General features: G+C 40.4%; 1 protein-coding gene across 2 annotated transcripts; it reads left to right on the forward strand.

Moving 5' to 3' along the window:
* The first annotated feature begins 19,905 nt into the window (after nucleotides 1-19,905).
* POLR2L (RNA polymerase II, I and III subunit L) lies at nucleotides 19,906-24,196 on the forward strand. Of its 2 annotated transcripts, none has more exons than XM_053688886.1 (3): nucleotides 19,906-20,030; nucleotides 22,227-22,331; nucleotides 23,707-24,196. In XM_053688886.1, exons 2-3 carry the CDS (start codon nucleotides 22,237-22,239, stop codon nucleotides 23,813-23,815), a joined length of 204 nt encoding a protein of 67 aa, XP_053544861.1. In that variant the 5' UTR covers nucleotides 19,906-20,030; nucleotides 22,227-22,236; the 3' UTR covers nucleotides 23,816-24,196. The 2 variants fall into 2 exon arrangements, with proteins under 2 accessions (XP_053544861.1, XP_053544862.1); XM_053688887.1 differs by having other exon boundaries at nucleotides 19,949-20,098.
* Nucleotides 24,197-25,033: the final 837 nt, after the last annotated feature.

Consider the following 25,033-nt stretch of genomic DNA (forward strand, 5'->3'; position numbering starts at 1 on the left):
TACAGGCAACTTTGTATTTATTTTAACTAGGTACAATAGTTATTAAATAGTTATTAACTATTTAATAACTACCTAGCTAAAATAAGTACAAAATTACCTGTAAAATAAATCCTAACCTAAGTTACAATTACACCTAACACTACACTATCATTAAACTAATTACCTAAACTACCTACAATTAATTACAATTAAAGGAAATAAACTAAATTACGAAAAAAAAATCCCACTAAATTACAGAAAAAAAAAAAGAATTACAAGAATTTTAAACTAATTACACCTAATACTAAATTACAAATAGCCCTTAAAAGGGCCTTTTGCGGGGCATTGCCCCAAAATAATCAGCTTTTTTACCTGTAAAAAAAGAATACAATACCCCCCCAACATTACAAACCCACCACCCACACACCCCTACTCTAAAACCCACCCAATCCCCCCTTAAAAAAACTAACACTATCCCCCTGAAGATCACCCTACCTTGAGCCGTCTTCACCCAGCCGGGCACAAGTGGTCCTCCAGAGGGTCCGAAGTCTTCATCTGATCGGGGCAGAAGAGGTCCTCCAGACGGCAGAAGGCTTCATCCAGGCGGCATCTTGTATCTTCATCCTTCTGGAGCGGAGCGGGTCCATCTTTAATCCAGCCGACGCAGAGCCATCCTCTTCAAACGAAGCCCTAACGAAGAATGAAGGCTCCTTTAAATGATGTCATCCAAGATGGTGTCCCTTGAATTCCGATTGGCTGATAGAATCTTATCAGCCAATCGGAATTAAGATAGAAAAAATCCTATTGGCTGATGTAATCAGCCAATTGGATTGAAGTTCAATCCGATTGGCTGATCCAATCAACCAATAGGATTGACCTCACATTCTATTGGCTGATTAGAACAGCCAATAGAATGTGAGGTCAATCCGATTGGCTGATTACATCAGCCAATAGGATTTTTCCTACCTTAATTCCGATTGGCTGATAGGATTCTATCAGCCAATCGGAATTCAAGGGAATTCAAGGATGAAGATACAAGATGCCGCCTGGATGAAGGCTTCTGCCATCTGGAGGACCTCTACTGCCCCAATCGGATGAAGACTTCGGACCCTCTGGAGGACCACTTGTGCCCGGCTGGGTGAAGACGGCTCAAGGTAGGGTGATCTTCAGGGGGTTAAGTGTTAGATTTTTTTAAGGGGGGGATTGGGTGGGTTTTAGAGTAGGGGTGTGTGGGTTGTAATGTTGGGGGGGGTATTGTATTATTTTTTTTACAGGAAAAAAGAGCTGATTACTTTGGGGCAATGCCCTGCAAAAGGCCCTTTTAAGGGCTATTTGTAATTTAGTATAGGGTAGGGAAATTGTATTATTTTGGGTGGCTTTTTATTTTATTAGGGGGGTTAGATTAGGTGTAATTAGTTTAAAATTCTTGTAATTTTTTTCTGTAATTTAGTGTTTTTTTCGTAATTTAGTTTATTTAATTTAATTGTAATTAATTGTAGGTAGTTTAGGTAATTAGTTTAATGATAGTGTAGTGTTAGGTGTAATTGTAACTTAGGTTAGGATTTATTTTACAGGTAATTTTGTACTTATTTTAGCTAGATAGTTATTAAATAGTTAATAACCATTTAATAACTATTGTACCTAGTTAAAATAAATACAAAGTTGCCTGTAAAATAAATATAAATCCTAAGTTAGCTACAATGTAACTATTAGTTATATTGTAGCTAGCTTAGGGTTTATTTTATAGGTAAGTATTTAGTTTTAAATATGATTAATTTATTTAATTATGTTAAATTAATTTAGTTTAATTTAAATTATATTTAAGTTGGGGGGGTTAGGGTTAGACTTAGGTTTAGGGGTTAATAACTTTATTATAGTGGCAGGGGCAGATTAGGGGTTAATAAATTTAATATAGTTGCAGCGATGTTTGGGGGGGAGATTAGGGGTTAATAAATATAACGTAGGGTTCGGCGATGTTAGGGGCAGCAGATTAGGGGTTCATTAGTATAATGCAGGTGTGGACGGTGTTGGGGGCGGCAGAATAGGGAGGGGTTAATAAGTGTAAGATTAGGGGCGTTTAGACTCGGGTTCATGTTAGGGTGTTAGGTGCAGCCATAACTTTTATTTTCCCATAGGAAACAATGGGGCTGTGTTAGGAGCTGAACGCTGCTTTTTTGCACGTGTTAGGTTTTTTTTCACCCAGCTCAGCCCTATTGTTTCCTATGGGGAAATCGTGCACGAGCACGTTTTGACTGCTTACCGCTACCGTAAGCAACGCTGGTATCAAGGTGAGATGTGGAGCTAAATTTTGCTCAACGCTCACTTTTCTGAGGCTAACGCCGGCTTAAAGAAAACTCGTAATACCAGCGTTGTTTAAAGGGAGCGGACCAGTAAGAACAAAAGGAGCGTTAGCCCCCCCAAGCCTAACCGACAAAAACTTGTGATCTAGCCAATAGGGTTTTCATTGTTTTTGTTTTTTTCTATTCCCCTTACTGCTAGCGTATTTATCCACTCTCCTTCTAGACCGTAATATGTCATTTCTGTCTGTGGCAGCTACCTCTTTTGCTATTCTGTTCAACATTTGAGGAGAGTATCCCTTAGGAACTACCCTTTAACAATGCCTTTAAAAACATGTTGGGGATGAGAGCTCTTATTGTGAAGAATAGTGTTATCTGTAATTTTCTTTTGCTATAATCTAGTCTAAATGTTGTTTGAATCAGATTTACCAATCAAGGTAATATCAAGGAAATTAAATTTCAACTCCACTCGAAAGTGAATTTCACTCCATTGTCGGACTCATTTAGATAGTGTACAAAATCTTTGGCTTTGTCTTTGTCAGAATTCCAAATGAGCAGCAAGTCATTGATGAATCGATGATAAAATAAAATATATTGTATAAAGGGATTGCTATCCGCATAGACAAAGGACCGCTCCAACCAGCCCATAAAAATGTTGGCATAGGATGGTGCAAATTTAGAACCCATGGTGGTCCCTTGTCTCTGCAGATAGCAATTACCCTCAAAAGAAAAATAGTTGTGCTGCAACAAAAACCATGTGACCCTGATAATGTAATCAACAGTTTGGGAATCTAAGTCAAGTTGTTGCTCCAAAAAGTATTTGAGAGCCTGTATGCCCAGGATGTGTGGTATACTGGAGTAAAGGGACACCACATTAGTGGTAAGCCAGTTACAGTTGGCTGTCCATTTGAAATCTTTAGTTAGCTTCAAAACATGTGTGGTGTCCTTAAGATAACTAGGGAGTCCCAAAACCATGGGTTGAATGACTGCATCTAATCATTCTGAAAGAGACTCCAGAAGTGAGTCAATGCCTGACAAAACTGGTCGTCTGACCACATTATGTGGGCTTTTATGTACCTTTGGTAGGTGGTGAAATATTGGCGTAATGGGATGTTTTACATGCAAATATTTCACAGTTTTTTCATCCAAGATGCCTAGATGCAGTCCATCGTCCAATATTTGGTGCAATGATTTCTCGTAGTCTTTTACTGGATTGCGTGTCAACATGGTATAGCTGTTTGTATCAGATAGCTGGCGAATGGCTTCACCTATGTAGTGGTCTTTATCAAGGACCACCACACTGCCTCCCTTATCAGATTGCTGTATTACTATGGAGGGATTATTTTTCAACAAAATTATTGCCTCTTTCTCTCTCAAAGATAGATTGTGTGTGCGATCTTTCTTGATTCAGCCAAAAGTTTAAGTTCCTCAATCACCCTTTTATGATAAAGTTCCAAGATTTTCCCCCTTGTTTTTATGGGGTAAAAAAGGGAATGGGGCTTGAACTTCGGGATGTGATCACACGTAATTTCATTACCCTCCTCATCACATACCTCAGTGGTATGCAGTGGCGTCACTAGGGGGGGGGGCGGGGGGGGCGGGCCGCACCCGGGTGACACCCTCCAGGGGGTGACACCAAAAAAAAAAATTTTTTTTTTTTTTTTTTTTTAATTTTATTGAAATTCAAAGAAATACAATGTTGAGATGCATAGATGTTGTGGGCATGCCGTGGGGCTTGCAATGTTGCGCTGCTAGCCTAAACCTGCCTGCCTATCTGTGCTCAGTGCTCAGTGACATGTGGAGCAGTGGAGTCACTCACTGCTGTGCTGTCTCTCTAAACGGGAACTGGCAAATCATGAGGGGGATACCTGGCACCTGACCGCATGACTGTCTGACACTGTCTTTAAAGTGAAGGAGCCACGTATGATTCCCACCAGACCATTACGGTTACGGTACACTAAGTGCACACTGAACAGGTAGGAGGGCGGGCGGGGGTCTGGGGGTGGGCAGAGTGCAGAGGTGATTGGCCATAAGAAGCGGTAGGCACGCGGCCCAGGGCTGTGCACTGACAGGCTTGGAACAGAGTCAGAGAGCAGAATTTTCATAGTTTGCACCTAAACCTTTTCTTTAGTGATTTATTTTTAGAGCGCTCTGTTTATCTTTCATTTGATGCTCTGCTGAGCCAGGGAGCAGCTCTAGGTATGAGCTTTATAATTAATGCAGTGTAGTTTACATATTTTGTAAGTGTGTGTCTGAGTTTTTGTGTGTGTGTCTGAGTGTGTTTCCAAGTGTTTGTGTGTGCATCTGAGTGTTTGTATGTGTGTGTGCCTGTGTTTTTGTGTGTGTCTGCTTTCTGGGGGGGGGGGGTGACACCATAACTTACCGCACCGGGTGACACCAACCCTAGTGACGCCACTGGTGGTATGTATCGGATGTTCTGTGTTAGAGTGGGTAGATAGAGTAAGTGCATTATTTGAGTGATAGTGTTTACACAAAGTAATTTTGCAAATAAACTTGTTTAAATTGATGATGGTTTGGAATAAATTAAACTGTTTAACCGGGCAAAAGCCCAGATCATAGTTTAAAACACTCAATTCAGCCTTAGTTAGTGTATAGGAAGATAGGTTAATAACACTACCTAAAGTGGGTGATTGGCTAGTTTCGTGTCCCTGAAACAATATCTGTGAGGTGATTTCATGGATTTGTTCACAGTTGTATTTGTCCCTCCCCCTGTTGGTTGTTTTAGGGCAGGCCGAAAAACCTGAGTGGAAATATTCATATTTTCTGACTCAATTGGTTTTATAGATGTGGAGCTTTCTGAAAAAGTATTAAATTTTATTTGTCAGTACTGTCTTAGGTTGTGCAACTGAAATAGAACTCTTAGGTCTAGCTACGAAGTCCTTATTTGCTTGAATAGTACCAGAGGAACACTGTGCCTGTGTAATTTGTGCCTTGTTCTCACAAGATGGTGCCTCACTCTCTGAACCTGAAAATTAATCTCCTGAAGTTGTTTCTGCTGCAGAGGATAAATCCTTGTCTGTAGTATCAGGACTAAAAGTGACTTTATTACTAGGTTTATAGTGTCTGCGCCTGCGTGGGAGGCCTGTCAATAAATTATCCCCATTTAGATCACTGTGTTCTAACTTAATACTTTTATTTCTATTCTGTCTATTCCTAAACCGTCTAGGTTTCTGCCATATAAAGACATTGTCACTTTGATAATCTCTTTGGTCACGCAAGAATTTTGTGTGAAACTTCAAGAAAAGAACTCATTGAAGTTAAACAATTATACCTGCTAAAAGTACATCAAATTTACCATAGTCAGCATGCTCTTTATATTTAAACATTTCTGCCTGAATGTCAACAATATTATTCACGACAACCAATAATTGTTCCTTTTTATATTTAACCAACATTGTCATTAGCCTGATAGAGCATTCAGAAAGAATACTGTTCCACTCACTGATGAAATCATTGTCTGCTACATCAAAATTAGGAAATTTTTTGAATCTTAGACTTCTTGGAATCATATTGAGACCAAGATATTTGTTAAGGATCCAAGTGACCAATTTTAAGCGTACTTCTTTAAGTCTCATGATTTCTAGGGAGTAAAATAAGTCTCCCAATTTGATGTCTGATTGTGCAGAAAAAATGTCCTCCAAATCTAGACCATCAAAGTCACTGTCATTAACCGGTAAAAGGGAATAGAACTGTGTAGTTTCCTGTACATCCATGGCAATAGGCACACACTTGAGGGCGATAATATATGATAATTGATAGTTAGTCCCCAGATAATGTATAGTAGGCTAGCTTATAAGATAGGAGCCAAAGATTTTGTACACTATCTAAATGAGTGCGACAATTGAGTGAAATTCACTTTCGAGTGGAATCAGTCTGAAATTAATTTCCTTGATATTACCTTGATTGGTAAATCTGATTCAAAACAACATTCAGACTAGATTATATTGAAAGAAAATTACTGGTAACACTATTCTTCACAATAAGAGCTCTCATTTCCCAACATGTTTTTAAAGGTATTGTTAAAGGGTAGTTCCTAAGGGCCAAAAGGATATGCAGCACAGAGTCAGACTTTGTTAAGGAAACTCTAAACATTACTGAAAGATTAACCTCCAGAGGATACTCTCCTCAAATGTTGAACAGAATAGCAAAAAAGATAGCTGCCACAGACAGAAATGACATATTACGATCTAGAAGGAGAATGGATAAATACACTAACAGGAAGGGGAATAGAAAAAAAAACGATGAAACCCCAATGTTATAATACAGAATTCCTCCGATTTCTATTCCATTTGTAATATATTAAAGAAATTCTTTCCATTATTGTATGGAGATGGAGATCTTAGGAAAATTTGTGAACAAGGCTTCAGATGTGTCTATTCAAGAAATGTAACATTAGGAAATGTTCTCTCTCCCAGCCAGCTACCACGTAAAGAACCCACTAATACGTGGTTGAGTGTCAACGGCACCTACAAATGTGGAGTTACCAGGTGTAAAGCCTGTGAGTACCTGACAGAGAGTAGAGAATTGAAATCATATGTTACACAACAATCATTTCCAACAAAAGGTTGTATCAAATGCTCTTCAAAATATGTTATCTATCTCATTGAATGTACTACCCATTGCGCCAATATGTAGGCATGACAACCAGAGATGTTCGCTCTCGTATTCACGAGCACTTGGGGTACATTGAAAATGACAGACCATGCTCTGCGCTCTCACGTCATTTCTTGGAAGCTCACAAGAAAGATGTTACTACTTTTAAGTGGAGAGCTATAGAAATCATTAGACAACCACCTAGAGGCGGAGATAAGGAGGGACAATTGGCTAGGCAGGAAATCTATTGGATCCATACGTTACAAACTCAGGTTCCACATGGGTATAATTCCGAGTTTGACATCATTAATTATTGGTACTATCTATAGACTGTCTTGCCTAGCCAACATGTTATCATACGTTACCTCTCTATACAATAGTTTATCTACATTTTTGTTTTGTTTTATTTGTTTTGGTTTTCCATTTTTGTTTGTGTTTCTTATGGATAACACAGGCCTCGATACTTGAATTAAATTATAATAGGGTTGTCTATCCCATGTATGCATCTATATAGATTTATATTTTCTATTATTCTCAGGAATGCACTTTTGCTGAGTTTGCACCATGGGGCTCCTGTCAAAGACATTTTGTAGATATCCCACATACTTTGTGTATGTTATCTTACTCTCCGCATTCCTAATAAATATGCATACCTGTTTCCTCACACTAGTATATAATTTATTTTATGTCCTCAACCATCCCATATTTTTATATTATATATATATATATATATATATATATATATATATATATATATATATATATATATATATATATATATATATATATATATATATATATATATACACACACACACACACACTCACAGTATATGTCATATTTTTCCACCTGTGTTATTTTAGTTGTCTATCCAAACTTATTTTAATTTCTTGAAAGTTAACTTGTAAAATAATAGTTTTTTTGATTATTTTCTACATGTAACATGTAACATATTATATTACTAGCAATTTAATGAATTAGGTGTGTATATATTTATATTCATATATGACTGCATTTTTTTTTTATTCTTAAAAAAAAAAAAAAAAAAAAAATTATTTTCATGGTTATATAGTCCCTGTATATACCTTTAGGTTAAACGGGTTTAGTGGGAGTGTTTTTATTCAGCACTTTCCGCCAATAGCTGTGAAGGTTTGATTATTTAAAGGGACAGTCAACACCAGAATTTTTGTTGTTTAAAAAGATAGATAATCCCTTTATTACCCATTCCCCAGTTTTGCAAAACCAACACTGTTATATTAATACACTTTTTACTTCTGTGACTAACTTGTATGTAAGCATCTTCTGACCGCCCCTAATCACATGACTTTTAGTTATTATCTATTGACTTGCATTTTAGCCAATTAGTGCAGTGTCTGCCACTAGCCACGGGCGTGATCACAATGCTATCTATATGGCCTACATGAGCTTGCTCTCCCCTGCTGTGAAAAGTAAATAAAATAGAGGCGGCCTTCAAGGGCTTAGAAATGATCATATGTGTCTCCCTAGGTTTGCTTTCAACTAGAATACCAAGAGAACACAGCAAAATTGTTGATACATTGGAAAGTTGTTTAAAATTACATGCCCTATTTTAAAAATGAAAGTTTTTGCCAGCAATGTATTGTGTTTAATCAGATCTATGATTACGGCACCTGATCCCTTGCACCCTACTCGATCGCCACCTGTTTTAAGAAGCAGCGGTCCAGGGTTCAATCCCGGTCTGGTGCTACATTCCAGAAGCCTGGATAGGCTAGGGAGGTTTTGCCTGTCCTCCGACAGTTGGCCGCTAGCGTTTTAGCGCATCTCTGTGACACATTATTTAAACATTGATGATAACTTTATCGACATAGCTTCATATTTATAATGGGGAGGTTTAGGATTTATAGTTAAGTTTATTATAGTGATTTATATTTTAACAGTAGCCAGTTAGCTGCGGCATTCCAGGGGAGTGTTGTTTACACATGACATCAGTGCAGGCAGTATTAGAGACTTAACTGGGCATTCTGGGAGGGGGGGGTGTAGGTTAGCTGTGATATAGGTGTAGGCGGTCGGTGGGAGGTAGCGAGGTGGTGCAGGGGGAGTGTAGGTTAGCCGTGACGTAGTTATAGGTGTTCAGGGGGAGCTAGCGAGGTGTGCTAGTGGGAGTAGCCTGCACTTTCCTTTGGACACATCGACACAAGATTAATATGTTGAAAGCAGCCAGAGGGTAGCAGCCTTGTTTTTTTCACCAGCTATCAGCTGCCGAGACAACCTCGCCTGAGCTAGTTAGTGTAGCTGTAGTAAAACTTAGGACCCCACAGCAATATTTGAAGTGTGCCTAAATGGAAACTAATTTTAGTTTCAGCAAGTGCACTGTTTGTGCCGTGTAGGCCCCTTTTGAATAGGGCCCCCCCCGTGCAGTAAAATGCAGACGAGCAGTGACGTCACGCTCCCATTGACTTCTATGGGAGCGACATAGGCACCCGTCGGCATCGCTCAGACACGCCCCTTATTTTTTAATATTCCGACAGACCATCAGGCTGTGATGCCAACGAGACAATCGAAGCAGTTTCTTGACAGTCTGTCGATGTTTTGAACATCGGGGCCTATGTCACAGCCCAGCCAAAAGAGGATATAAAGGGGGCTAAGGAACAGAAGATACCAAGTAGGATTTTAAATATTTAATTCTAAAATATATATACACTTTTTGTAAAAATATATATATATATATATTTATTTTATTATGCGGTTTTGCTTGTACACCAATATTTTTCATAGCAACATTCTTAAAGTCTGAATTGTACCATCACTTTAACAGAGCCTCTATCTCCCCCTGCTTGCCTGGAGGAACAAGAGACACCCTCATATGAAAAGGCAAACTTTCATCTTTTAACTGAGGGAATCAATTGTTCCTCTAACCAAATAGAGGGGGAGATAAGAGCTATGTTAAACAGCACATTTAAGCACAGGTTACTGCCACTTTAAGGATGATTTCCTGTATATTGCAGGGGCGTTTTCACTGATTACTGCACTTGCAAGCGGATTTTAGGATCCTCGATAAAAGCCCTATTTTCCCTATGGGGCTGAAAAGTTCTTGGAGATTACATTTTCAAATCATTTTTTAACAACTTTTCAAGCTTAGTTTTGGCATTTCAAATTTGACACCTCTAGGCACATGATAAGTGCTTAAAATGGCATTTTGTTTAACACCATTTCACGGCCATTTGCAAACAGTCTATTATCTTCCACGTATGTAAAACACTCTGAAATTGCCGCAGGAGACATTCTACAGGTTTATCAACAAACATGGTATTGATTCATTACAGCTGCATTAATTCCTATTGGAGAGGCTGCATACAGGGAACAGGGCACACATTTACATGTATATGTGTTGACTACGTGATATCCTGATCAGCTAAGGGGATCTGTAAGAAAAATCACTTCAGGGCCCCAACATCTACAAATGGCATGTTTTTATTTTTCATTTTTAATATTTGATTGTAAGTCACACTCCAAAGTTTTTTTTTCTGTAGTGTAGCGGTTGCCCCACACCTCCAGCAATTGTTAGCTAGGGCCCCCAACCCACCTTTTTTCTGTAGCTCACCATCCCTCCCTCTCCTTTCATTTTTTTCCTGTAGTGTAGGCCCATCCAACTCCCTCTCCCCTCTACTGCTGGGCCGCCCACCCACCTCCCGCTTTCCTTCCCACACCTCCCACCGGCACCAGCAGATGATCGTTACAAACAGTGACACACACTGTGTGACCGTCTGTAACGATCTGGCATCTGCCTTCATATGGAACTGGAGCACCGATCCTGCTCCAGTTCCATATGCAGGCAGATGCCTGGAGATCAGGAACTCCATCTCTAGGCTGTAACTTAACAGCTGAGATTGCTGGAGCTTCCTGCAGCTCCAACGTATATACGGTATACGTAATGCGGTACAATTGGGTTAAGGGGCTAAATAAATATAAACGTATGCAAAACTCTAGTTATTAAGGATGCTTACCACACTAAGGTTCTGAGGAGAAATTACGTGTCATCCAAGATGGCCGCCTTCTGTGAAGGAAAGGAGAAAACAGAGCACAGTTTTGGCGGGGAAAAAGTTACCTCCATGAGCTCTACACAAAAGAAAGCTTAAATACTTCTGAAAATTAGCTCATCAGCTTTAGAAATGTTCCTGATCATCTAAGAGCCTGCTAAAAAGGAGGAGCATTGCTCTGGTATGTACTAAGTACTAGAAACAAATTTAAAGAGACTGTACCTAAATTTTACTGAAAATGTGTAAAACTGCCTAGAACCGTATGTAGAGTTATCTGGTGTAACTATGTCCCCAGGCTGTGTGAATCATGTGTACATGTTTATGATAATAGCCTACTGGCTATGTGAGTGCAAGTACCTAGTTACCTGCCAGCACTCACTCTACCATGCTTAAGAAGCTTCAGGGCACCTGCATTCAGTTGAAGAGCCATTCTTGTATAGTATGCACTGACACAGGATCTAAGGAAGGAGTACTCGACAAAGCCAACAGGAGGAGGCTGCAGGACTAGTTTCAGCAACACCTGTGGCAGGCAAGTGACAAACTCCCACTGGAAATTTACTCTCACTGCCAATGTACTCCTGTACACACCTCTGACCTATTCCCGGCTCTATGAGGAGGATATCGGGTCTCACGTCAGCTTGAGAATCCCTTTCAAATCGATGTGTAGATCGGCACATCAAGTTTCACCATCCTTCTTGCTGGAGGAAAAAAGATAAGGAATCATGGTAAAGTGGGAGTGATTAAAGCTCTTTTGTGTGGCGTGTTTTGCCTCCTTCTGTAGGACTGGACTTTAATCCCACCTGTGATGACTCGTGGGCTCTCATCATTTTATGAAAGAAAAGGGGGCAAAATAAATACTGAAAGCATTTTCCAATGTTGTTTTACTATTTATATTACACTATTTACTATTATATTATTTATGTTACAAATGCTAGATATAAATATGTATTTAAAACAAAGATTAGCCTAAGAATATTATGCAAATATAATTATATTGGTTGGTTAGATGTTGAAGGACTGGGACCTAGATCACAGTCTATCAGGAGTGATGTTTTCAGAGCTTTTTTGGGCTGAAGGGTCTACTTTTCGATTCGGCGCTATCACAATGCCGCATTTTTTGAGTGATCTCTTACTCGGAAAAAAATAGCTATTTTACTGCTATTTCTAAAGTCTTAGGTTGTGCATATGTAAAACTCTCTGTAAAGGCCCCTAGAGACATTCTATAGAATTGTTAACATATGTGGTATAGAGTAATTAAAGGGACATGAAACCCAAATGTTGTCTTTCATGATTAAGATAGAACATGCATTTTTAAACAACTTTCAAATGTACTTATATTAGCCAATTTGTTTTGTTCTTTTTGTACCCTTTATTGAAAAGGATACCTAGGTACGCTCAGGAGCTGCTGATTGGTGGCTGCACTTATATGACTCATATTATTGGCTCACTCATGTGCATTTCTATGTTTTTAACAAAAGATACTAAGAGAATGAAGCCAATTAGAAAATAGAAGTAAATTGGAAAGTTGTTTAAAATTGTATGTTCTATCTGAATTATGGAGAAAAAGATATGAGTTTCATGTCCTTTTAAAGTTTTATGCATTCCTATTGGAGAGGCTGTATACAGTCAACAGGGTACACATTTACATATGTATAGGGAGATAGATATGTGTAGATGTGAGGACTATGTGATATCATGTAAAGCACAGGATTATGCACTTCAGGACACCAACATCTGTAAGTTGGCGTGATTTAATATTTAATTTGTAATACTTGATTGTAAGTTTCACTCTCACTTTTGTGATTGTCACAAATAGCACTGGCGTTGTTACAATTCTGTTTTTAAAGGTCATTGTTTACTTTTGCAATCCGAAACTTACAATCAAATATTAAAAATTAAATATAATAAAAACGCCATTTGTAGAAGTTTTTTATTGAAGTGCCTGTATAATTATGTCCATCCTGCCAATACGTATGACATTCATATGTATACTGGAGTGTTAAAGGGACATTAAACACTAAATACATGCTAGATAGAATGATGCATTCAAAGAAAAGATTAGTCCATGACTAACATGTAGATGTATTTTTTAAAGTTTCATTAGTTGTTTCAAAAGTGACAAAATAAGTATAAAGTTTTAGTGTCTATAAAACACTGGGAGCTGCCATGTTGTAACTTGTGTTACCTTCTCTGCTGTGGCCAATTAGGATCAGTTATAAATAGGTCACTAGAGTGTGCAGCCAATGGTTGTGCTGGATTTAACAGTGTTCTGCACTTCCATTTCTAACAGGAACTGAAAAGCTCACAATTTCAGAATGGAATTACAGGCAAAGAGGACAAAATAAATAATGAAAGTATATTGCAGAGTTGTTTTATATATACAATTTATCATTTTATATTACCATCTCAAAGTGTTTAATGTCCCTTTAAGGGTGTCTTGTCATGGCAATAGGTGAACGTCACACATGCAAATAAGTATTTTCCTTGTAGAGTGAACAAAGGGGTTACAAGAACAGAGCTCCTTTAACCTAAAGGGACAGTCTACACCTTAGTCATCTTAAAGTCTTACTTTAGATTAAGCAGCAAATAGCCTACTGCACCCTTTCTATATCATGCAGCAGGAAGAGTAAAAAGTTATTATAAAATGACTATTGTTTCTTTGAAATGGCTGCCAAGCTCCACCCACTAATAACATCACAATCTGGGCGTCATCTATCCACTCTGCTGAATAGCATTGAAAGTCTGTTGAATCCAATTAGTGAGTCTTTTGTAACTAGTGAAGCCTTTAATGCAGCCCAAGTCGTGATGTCATCAGTGGGCGGAGCTTTGCAACCATTTCAAAGTGACCAGAAATAATATGTATTTTAAAATAAAAATGTTACTGTTACTGCTGCATGATACAGAAAAGGGGTGCAGAAGGCAATTTGCAGCTTAATCTAAGGCGTCGGTTCCCAAACTGTGGGGCGCGCCTCCACCAGGGGGCTTAAGGGGAGGCGCGGGAACAGGAGCGGAAGTGTTTGTTTGTTTTTTACATTTTATTTAATGTGCAGTAATGTTTCATAAACTCTCCAGCGAACAGCACGATGATAAGGAGAATGAGCGCCTCCTGAGCCCCTTCTGAGGATTATTGCAGTAAGTACAGACGGCCAAAAAGTGGGCTCTGATGATACTTGTGACTGCAGCCCTTTGTAACCCACCGGACACGCACTGTGCTTGCTGTAACTATGATGGCACTCAACTGGTACACGGATGCATGTGCTGGCTGTTCCAACTGTAGAATAAGATTTTGTCTCACAGCTATATAGATATAATATGTATATATTCATTATATTAATATATCTATATTTTACAATGGGAACAGCCAGCATCCATGTACCAGCTAAGGGCCATCCTAGTTACAGCATGCACTGTACTGAAGTATGACTCATAAGCAGGTATAAATTATTAATATTCAAGATCCTGTGTGTGTGATTGTGCATGTGTGTGCTTGTGTGTGATTTCGCATGTGTGTGCGCGCGCATGTGTGTGAGTATGATTGGTTGTGTGTGCATATGTGTGTGTGTGTGTGCTTGTGCATATGTGTGTGTGTGCATGTGTGTGTATGCTTGTACATATGTGTGTATGCGGTTGTGCATGTGTGAGTATGCATGTGTGTTTGTGCTTGTGTGTGCGCGCATGTGCATGTGTGTGAGTGTGCATATGCTTGTGCATATGTGTGCGTGTGTGTGTGTGTGCGGTTGTACATGTGTGTGTGAGAGTGTGATTATGCATGTGTGTTTGTGCATGTGCGCAGGTGCTCAACTTGAAAGTTTTTGCCAAAGGGGGTGGGGGGCACCAATGTGCAAGACTTTGAAAACCACTGATATAAAGGTGAAACTGTAAAATGACTAAGGTGTAGACTGTCCCTTTAACTGAGGTGAACGGGTTATTGTGTCAGTTTCGGGAGATCTCCCAGTTTCTATTTCGAAAAACAAGCAGTTATCACATGTCCTTTCCGTAGTTTTTCGGTTAAAAAGTGGTCTTTAATACAATATAGCATTGTGATCACTCGAGAATCTCGGCTCCCAATTTGCCCGGTGAACAAAAATTCTTTTTGGGAGCCAATCGACAATAGATTGTGATCGAGGCCTAAGCGTTGAATTTCAGTCTCTATGTTTTACATTAAAGGGACAGCAAACTCAAACTTTCAATTTCTCATAAAATGTTTCATTACACTTAGTTTAAAAAATAACAACTATACAATGCACTTTTATGATTTATTTTTTCTGCTTTTCTTGTTACTGTGAAAATAGTGGTGTTTTTACTACTCCTGGAGAGGCTGGAATGCTTGTCGCAGAATGACAAGAGCTTGTCAGTATCTCTACGTAATTGGACACAGCAAAGAAAGTAAGAAAAACAAAATTCTTTGTGTGTCACAGGTCTGCAAAACAATGCATATTTTTTTCAACTAAATTACAGTTTTTTAAACAATTTTATCTGCAGATAATTTACAATATAGTGAACTATTTGTGATACATATTTAAAAACAAAAAACAAAAACAGACTTGAATGTCCCTTTAAGTTTCCCTAAATTTAAGAGACGAATGCACAGCCCTACATTTTTCTATCCAATCACCGTCTAGTGTAGCAGTTTTAAAGGAAACTTAGTTTACAGAATTTGCTTTTCAACATCTCTGGAGAGTATGGAACAAAAGATAGCAAAATAAATAATGTATAATATAATGTATGCAAGGTATTTTACTACATATAAGTAAATATCATTAATTACAATCTCATACTGTTTCAAGTCTCTTTAAATGGATCTCCAATTTCAAATGTCCATCCAGTTTATATAAATGAACATATAATTAACCCTTTCCTGCCGGGGTTAAATAGTTTACATCGGAACAACTGTTCCAATGTAAACAATTTGAAATCTCGCGAGATTTCAATGATGGGATTGCGTCAGGGGGAGTCCCTATAATACTAGGCACGGCCCCCAGACCGCGATCCCATAAGGGAAACGCCAGTAGCTTCAGGAAAGCCAAGCCGTTAAGACATTGTATTCCGTCCATCGGTGCTAAAGCCCAGAAAAATTTGGACGGAATACAACGCCGTAATGTCGTTTAAGGGTTAAACTGAGTTGGAGTTCAGAATATGTTTAATTAACATAACATGATACTCCTCTCTCAATCTCTGCCAAACTCATTTTTTTCTTTTGTGATTCAGATAGAGCATGCAATTTTAAGCAACTTTCTAATTTACTCCTATTATCAAATGTTATTCATTATCTTGGTTTCTTTATTTGAAAAGCAAGAATGTAAGTTTAGATGCTGGCCCATTATTGGTGAACAACCTGGGTTGTTTTTGCTGATTGGTGGATAAATTCACCCACCAATGAACAAGTGATGTCCAGGGTTCTAAACCAAAAATTGGCTGGCTCCTTAGCTTAGATACCTTCTTTTTCAAATAAAGATAGCAAGGTAACGAAGAAATATTGATAAAAGGAGTAAATTAGAAAGTTGCTTAAAATTGCATGCTCTATCTGAATCAAGGGACATGAATTGAATTTTATATATGTATAGTACGCCTCAGCAACTATACACTGCATGTACATATACAAATAATTATTTAAACTGTATTTAATTATTTCACGTTTTACTGTTTTGTGGTCCAGAGACATATCCCCTCTAGTAAACTCCTGCATCGATCAAGCAATCACTATCTGTCTATCTATTTATTGGGTACTTATAGAGCGCAAACTAATCACTGGTGAGGGTCTCAAGCAATCACTGTGTAGAATGTTTCATGGTCAACATTCTACATCCTGCAGGATCCTAATCAACATCTTTGAGAGCAGTAGGGGAGAACATAATTTGCAGAATTACAGGTAAAGCTGACAAAAAAAAAAACCTATGAAAAAATAAATAAAAGTACATCAGAGCCATAAAAAAATAATATTTTATAGGGAATTAAATGTTGGGTTTCATTCCCTTTAATGATTTACTCCCCTTTTTGAAAATGAAACGAAGAGCTAATTTGGGAAGTTTTACGCAAGGTCTATGCAACCTGACTTTAGCATATACCATAAAGCAACATGTTTATTATTTAGCAGAGGGCTTTCCATTCTAAAAATCAGAGGACATAATGCAGGCTTGTGTGACACTTATTAACTATGGAACAGCTCTGCAACACTTTAAAACTTGCTGCATGACACACTCTATACAGTGAAACAATTCCCTGTAAAACGTTACTACTCCTCTACCTCCCACCATTTACAACATTAAATTTCCACCAACATAATCCATTCATGAGGCTGACAGCTTTAGTCAGAGCTTGAGATATTACTCTGTATTTGAGCCAACCTCCTGCACCAATGTGAATATTTTAGGGTCTGGAGAATACTGTACTTCTGTTGCATTCGTGCAAGCCTAAGTAATGTCACTGAGTTTATGTACTAAACAAACCATTTTTCTAAACAATTAGACAGGAATCTACATATCTAAGACGATGCTCCTAAAATGTTACTTCCCATTACAAAATGATTGGATTATTCTATATATATCCAAATAGAAAAGACCTTCCCTGGCACCCAAAAAATTAACATCTGTTTCTCAAAATTCTAAGAGCTAAATCACAAGTGGAGTGCTAAATATCGCTTGTGTTATTAGCGCTCCACTGAGTAATACCAGAGCACGCTAATGTGCACTGGTATTATAAGTCAAGAACAACGCGAACGCGAGCTTGATTCCATAGGCGATGGCAGCAAATATAAATATATATAGTTATAGAAATATATATATTTATGTGTTAATATGTGTATCTATACACACACACATATATAATTTACAGGGAACACACGGTTCCCATAAACTGAAATGTAAATGTACTTTTATTTTTAAATAAAATACACTACACTGTATTTTGGGGGCTTTTGGAGCATATTTATAGAACCCAGTAGCCTGGGAGCCGCTGGCTCCTAGAAGTTTACCCCTGGCAGTTTCCCCCTGGCTCCTAACGTTTTTGGTTATTCTCCATATATCTACTGTATATACAAATACCACTGTCTGGCTCCTAAATATTCTTACTGGCTCTACATTGTAAACAGATTTGTTGACCCCTGATCTAATGGCTAATTCTAATGCAAAAATGACAGTCTGGAATTCATTAGAGCATTTGGAACCAGCCTAGATAAAAATGTATTTAAAAAGGGAAAGTCAAAATTAAACGTTTGTGGTTCAGATAGATCATGCAATTTTAAGAGACTTTTCAATTGACTTGTTTTATCAATTTACTTTGTTCTCTTAGTATCTATTGTTGAGAAGCATAACTAGGTAGACTGGGTAGCAGCAATGCACTAGAGGGAGCTAGCTGCTGATTTGTGGTTACACATATATGTATCTTGTCATTGGCTCACCAGAAGTGTTCTGACAAATAAGTTTGCTTTTCAAAAAAAAAAAAAGATACCAAGAGAACAAAGCTAAGTAGATAACAGAAGTAAATTGGAAGTTTTTTTAAAAAAAATGCATGCTATATCTGAATCCTGAAAGTTACATTTGTACTTATCTGTCCCTTGTGGAGTTAAACATAGCTATACAAAAGAAATGGTGCAATAACAAAATCCTTTAACACAGAACATGTGCTGCACTCTTATGTCCCTTGAAGAAGGGAAATTAAAGGGACAGTAAAGTAAAATTAAACTTTATGATTCAGATAGAGCATGTCATTTTAAACAACGTTGTAATTTACTTCTGTTACCAAATGTGCTTTGTTCTCTAGGTATCTTTCTTGAAGGGTAAAACTGGGTAGCCAGATAAGAGTTCAGGAGTGTGCAGGCGTTTTTAGTAATCTTATGGCAGCAGTGTTTTGCATCATTGTATAACAAAGCTACAAATAATGTTGCAAAACTCACTGTCCAATATCTAGGACTACAAATCCCACAAACCTCTGCAGCCAAATTGCTACTGGGCATGTGTTTTATTTTTTCCATCTGTTTGTACTGAGAAAATGCTCCAAATACATCAAATTATTGCAATTTTAACCCTTTACATTTCTTGAACCACTTCTTGTTTCTTCACAAACCAAAACTAACATTTTTTTTTCCAACACTAAATATATTCTAACAATTTACATCAAGCTTTCTGCATTTTCAATCACTGAGGTTGTCCAAAAATTACTACATTTCAAAGCAAAGTATTCACCTAATCCAAAGTAACAAACTGAAAATATCTTTTCCAATTGAACTAAGGTACAGCTATATAATGTACACTGTTACCAAAATTAAATCAGAAAACTTGCTTCCAGATACAAATTACAAGAAATAAAATGTTTATTAAGATGGATATTTGGTTTATTACTGTAAAAAAAAAAAAACACACAAAAAAAAAAACCTCACAGGCATCAATAGCTTAATCTGCAGTTTGAATAAAGAATAGATATCCCAACAACGCCAACTTGATTTTGAGAGGATAAAATAGCTCTGTCATTTTTCTAATAATGATATATATATATATATATATATATATATATATATACACACACACAGTATATATATATACCTATAAAACAAAATTAAGTTTTTCATAAGCATACATTTGCAGCAAATCAGCAAGTATAACATCCTCGCAAAAATAGTATTAAATAACTTAAAAGATACATATGTATACACACAAAAAGTTTAGTATACTCTCCATCTCAGCAGCTAGCATAAGAAATAAAGGCTAATTAGCAATGCCCTGACTGAGCCAGCTGTGTTAACTTGTTGATTTGGGTAGGATGTAAGTTACACTTCTGTATTACAACAGATGATCTCACCTGACCTCACACATATTCATTCACACATAGATATATACAGCTCCAGGACAGGGCATGCACCATACATCACACAATACACACTGTACGTACCTGCTGCTTTCTCTGCCTTTCAGCTCTTACTCTGACCGAACTGTCTGTGCTGCCCGGCACGAGCCTCCATCTCCCGGGAACGCGCGCAGCTGCCTACAATCACAACTCCTCCAGTGCTGCAGGGAGCGCTAGATAGTTAGGCTACCGGCGCGTGACGTATATGTTGTGTGTGAGGAGAAGGCGCGTGCAGTAGTGAGCTCCCCGCAGTGTTCACTGTTCAGCGAGAGAGAAGTGGCATCAGGTATGGACGTGTGTGAGAAAAAGCGGTCACAGCAGGAATGATGTGTGACAGGGGACGTCAGGGCTCAGGTGTGACATGGGGACGTCAGGGCTGATGTGTGAAGGGGCAAGCCCAGAAAGGAGCGAGAGCAGGGCCATAGAGGCTGAGAGGAATCAGGGGCACACAGAGTTAGGTGGGGGAGAGAGCAGGGCCATAGGAGGCGAAAGGCAGGTGTGGGGTGGGGAAGAGAGCAGGGCCACAGAGGGCGATGTGGGGGGGGGGAGCAGGGCCACAGAGGGCGATGTGGGGGGGGGGGGAGCAGGGCCACAGAGGGCGATGTGGGGGGGGGGGGAGCAGGGCCACAGAGGGCGATGTGGGGGGGGGGGGAGCAGGGCCACAGAGGGCGATGTGGGGGGGGGGGGGGAGCAGGGCCACAGAGGGCGATGTGGGGGGGGGGGGAGCAGGGCCACAGAGGGCGATGTGGGGGGGGGGGGGGGGGAGCAGGGCCACAGAGGGCGATGTGGGGGGGGGGGGGGGAGCAGGGCCACAGAGGGCGATGTGGGGGGGGGGGGGGAGCAGGGCCACAGAGGGCGATGTGGGGGGGGGGGGGGGAGCAGGGCCACAGAGGGCGATGTGGGGGGGGGGGGGAGCAGGGCCACAGAGGGCGATGGGGGGGGGGGGGGAGCAGGGCCACAGAGGGCGATGGGGGGGGGGGGAGCAGGGCCACAGAGGGCGATGGGGGGGGGGGGGGGGAGCAGGGCCACAGAGGGCGATGGGGGGGGGGGGGAGCAGGCCCACAAAGGGCGATGTGGGGGGGGAGCAGGGCCACAGAGGGCGATGTGGGGGGGGGGGAGCAGGGCCACAGAGGGCGATGGGGGGGGGGGGGGAGCAGGGCCACAGAGGGCGATGGGGGGGGGGGAGCAGGGCCACAGAGGGCGATGTGGGGGGGGGGGGGGGGAAGCAGGGCCACAGAGGGCGATGTGGGGGGGGAGAGAGCAGGGCCACAGAGGGAGATAGGAGGTGGGGGGGGAGAGCAGGGCCACAGAGGGCGATGGGGGGGGGGGGGGGAGCAGGGCCACAGAGGGCGATGGGGGGGGGGGGGGGGAGCAGGGCCACAGAGGGCGATGGGGGGGGGGGGGGGAGCAGGGCCACAGAGGGCGATGTGGGGGGGGGGAGCAGGGCCACAGAGGGCGATGTGGGGGGGGGGAGCAGGGCCACAGAGGGCGATGTGGGGGGGGGGGAAGCAGGGCCACAGAGGGCGATGTGGGGGGGGAGAGAGCAGGGCCACAGAGGGAGATAGGAGGTGGGGGGGGAGAGCAGGGCCACAGAGGGAGGTGGGGGGGGGGAGAGCAGGGCCACAGAGGGAGGTGGGGGGGGGGAGAGCAGGGCCACAGAGGGAGGTGGGGGGGGGGGAGAGCAGGGCCACAGAGGGAGGTGGGGGGGGGGGGAGAGCAGGGCCACAGAGGGAGGTGGGGGGGGGGGGAGAGCAGGGCCACAGAGGGAGGGGGGGGGGGGGAGAGCAGGACCACAGAGGGAGGTGGGGGGGGGGGAGAGCAGGACCACAGAGGGAGGTGGGGGGGGGGGAGAGCAGGACCACAGAGGGAGGTGGGGGGGGGGGGAGAGCAGGGCCACAGAGGGAGGTGGGGGGGGGGGAGAGCAGGGCCACAGAGGGAGGTGGGGGGGGGGGAGAGCAGGGCCACAGAGGGAGGTGGGGGGGGGGGGAGAGCAGGGCCACAGAGGGAGGTGGGGGGGGGGGAGAGCAGGGCCACAGAGGGAGGTGGGGGGGGGGGAGAGCAGGGCCACAGAGGGAGGTGGGGGGGGGGAGAGCAGGGCCACAGAGGGAGGTGGGGGGGGGGGAGAGCAGGGCCACAGAGGGAGGTGGGGGGGGGGGGAGCAGGGCCACAGAGGGAGTGGGGGGGGGGGAGAGCAGGGCCACAGAGGGAGGTGGGGGGGGGGAGAGCAGGGCCACAGAGGGAGATAGGCGGTGGGGGGGGGGGAGAGAGCAGGGCCACAGAGGGTGAAAGGCAGGCGGGAGTACCAGGAGCACAGAGGCGGAGACAGCAGGGCCGGAGTTGGATCTTTGCTACAATCCACAAAGAGTGTTTTACTTATTTATTAATATGCAAATTCAGTATCAAAATCATCTCCCTGTTTTTCACTTTAGGACAGTTAGAAATTTGCATATTTTCAATATTTATATACTTTCCTCTTTTACAGCATTCTCAAAATGATTATCCCAGTAAGGTGCTTCACATGCGGGAAGATTGTTGGAAATAAGTGGGAGGCATATCTTGGGTTGTTGCAAGCAGAGTATACAGAAGGGTAAGTATGGTGGTTTGATACAGACCTAAAATAAAATATATTAAATAAAAAATAAAAAAAACTGGCTTTGAGACCATAAAGAGAAATAGAATATAATAAAGTTTAAAGTGATGGTAAACAATCCCCTTTATAAAATCAGATCCGGAATGTTAGTGATATTTTAGATGGAGTTTACATCATCAGTTGTAATGAAGATGCGCTATAACTCACTTTTTTATGTGGATATGAAATTCAAATACCCCGCGCTCCAACGCCCGCTTCAAAAGTAAGATTTTCTGTTAGCTAATGGTTTGAATTTTTGTTTAATCGATGCTCTCCCCATATGGCACTTTTGTTGTAGCTAGAGCACTGATTGGAGAACAATTCAGACCGTTCGCTCACAGAACAATTAACTTTTGAAGTGGGTGGTGGCGCACAGGTATTTAAAGGAACATTAAACCCCAAATTTTTCTTTCATGATTCAGATAGAGAATACAATTTTAAACATCTTTCTAATTTACTTCTATTATCTAATTTGCTTCTTTCTTTAGATATCTGTTTTTGAAGAAATAGCAAGGCACATGGGTCAGCCAATCACACGAGGCATCTATCTGCAGCTACCAATCAGCAGCTACTTGGCCTATCTAGATATGCTTTTCAGGAAAGAATATCAAGAGAATTAAGCAAATTAGATAATAGAAGTAAATTAGAAAGATGTTTAAAATTGTATTCTCTATCTGAATCATGAAAGAATTTTTTGGGGTTTAATATCCCTTTAAATTTCATATCTAAATATTAATTTATTATAAAAGTATAATTGTTTATCCTGAGAGTATATATTTATTACGCCTACGTAGGTATCTTAACCTAAGAATACCATGGAAACGCAGCAAATTTGATAATAGAAGTAAATTGGAAACATTTTTTATATTTTTTTTTTTAAGTTGTATGCACTGTCAATCACAAAATAATATTTTTGCGTTTCATATCCCTTTAACAATTTACTCATAAGCAACAAAATGTGATTTGCTTTATGATATCTTACATGAACATCTTCAAATCCCCATCGTTTTGCATCGTTGTTATTGCAAATGAATGTGTAGTTTAGTTATGATAGTTTTAACTGAATTAGGATCTAATAGTGAACGTATACCAAAAATGGGATAAATGACTTACTGGGGGGGGGGGGGGGGGGAGATTAAATACCATGAACCCCTCCCACTTTTGGAACAGAATCTGATCGGTAAGTTTGGTTGTTGCAGCAATTGAGGACTGTGGAATGATATACCTGACAGCCATTTCTAAATCATTTTAATGACGCTTGCTACCATTTCCAAAGTTGTCTTTGGTTTGCATTTCTAACAGCTAATTTTAACTCTATATTTTCCTTATCCAGGGACGCTCTGGATGCCTTAGGCCTAAAGAGATACTGTTGCCGCAGAATGCTACTGGCTCACGTGGACTTAATTGAGAAACTTTTGAACTACGCACCCCTGGAAAAATAATTTTTACATGATATGGTAAACTTATTGCAGACTGTGACCAACCCATTATATGAAGCTTCATTTGAGTGGAGGAAGAAAACACCACAACCTCAGTCCATTTTAATGTTCAAAGATGCACAACTTTTGTTCTCACTGGCATCAAGAACTCCTAGTGATAACAAGAATTTTTGTTTGAATTGGCCAAAAAAATAATTCTGTGTTTTTATAAGTCGTGCACTGTAAAGTTAACAACTCGTAAAGATTTAGCATGGCCGTAGTTCATTGTTAGAACATTTCTGTAACAACTTGCTTTTTACCCACTTTTTTACTATGTGACATTATACAGTGTTTATCACAAGGGTATTGTGTAATTTAATAAAATGTTTTTGCTACAATTAATAAGGTTCAATAGCTTTTAATTTTTAAAAGGATGGTCCACACCAAAATTGTTACTCTTTAAAATGAAAGATAATCCAAATATTACCCATTCCCCAGTTTTGTAGAACCAACACGGTTATATAAATACTTTTTACCTCCTGTGATTTCCTTGTATCTAAGCCTCTGCAGACTGCCCCCCTTATCTGTTATTTTGACCGAATTGCATTTTAGCCAATCGGTGCTGACTCATAAATAACCACAGGAGTAAGCACACCGTTATCTGTATGACACACATGAACTAGCGCTGTCTAACTGAAAAACATTAAAAATGCACTGAGATAAGAGGCTGCCTTAAAGGGCTTAATTAGCATATGAGCCTCAGCCTACCAAGGTTTAGTTTTGACCAAAATAAATTAAAAGTTGTGTTAAGGTTTTTTTAAATTGCATGCCCTATCTGAACCATGAACGTTTAATTTTGACTAGACTGTCTCTTTAAGTCTACCTCACCTTTTGTATAAATTAGTGCTGTCAAAAGTAAAGGATTGTTTATTGCAAAATTGTGGTCATACTAGAACTTCATGTATCAAGCAAAATCAAATCTTCGTTGAGGTGTTTAGTATAGAAAGGAATGGATTGCACTTTAAGGCATTAAAACATGCATAAAACACCAGGATTAATTGCTTAATATCTCTGGATTGGTAGATTAGTGGAAACCCTCAGTTTCCCAATACGTCAGTAAACACTTCACCGAAAAGATAAATACAATAAATTGTTATTTAATAGGGTGTTATCGAGGATTATAACATTAAAGCACCACAGATTGTGTTTAATCTTTGAGTTATGAATGGAGTCAGATTAGTT

The sequence above is a fragment of the Bombina bombina genome, chromosome 7 (genome assembly GCF_027579735.1).
Source record: "Bombina bombina isolate aBomBom1 chromosome 7, aBomBom1.pri, whole genome shotgun sequence".
In the NCBI taxonomy this organism is placed as follows: Eukaryota; Metazoa; Chordata; class Amphibia; order Anura; family Bombinatoridae; genus Bombina; species Bombina bombina.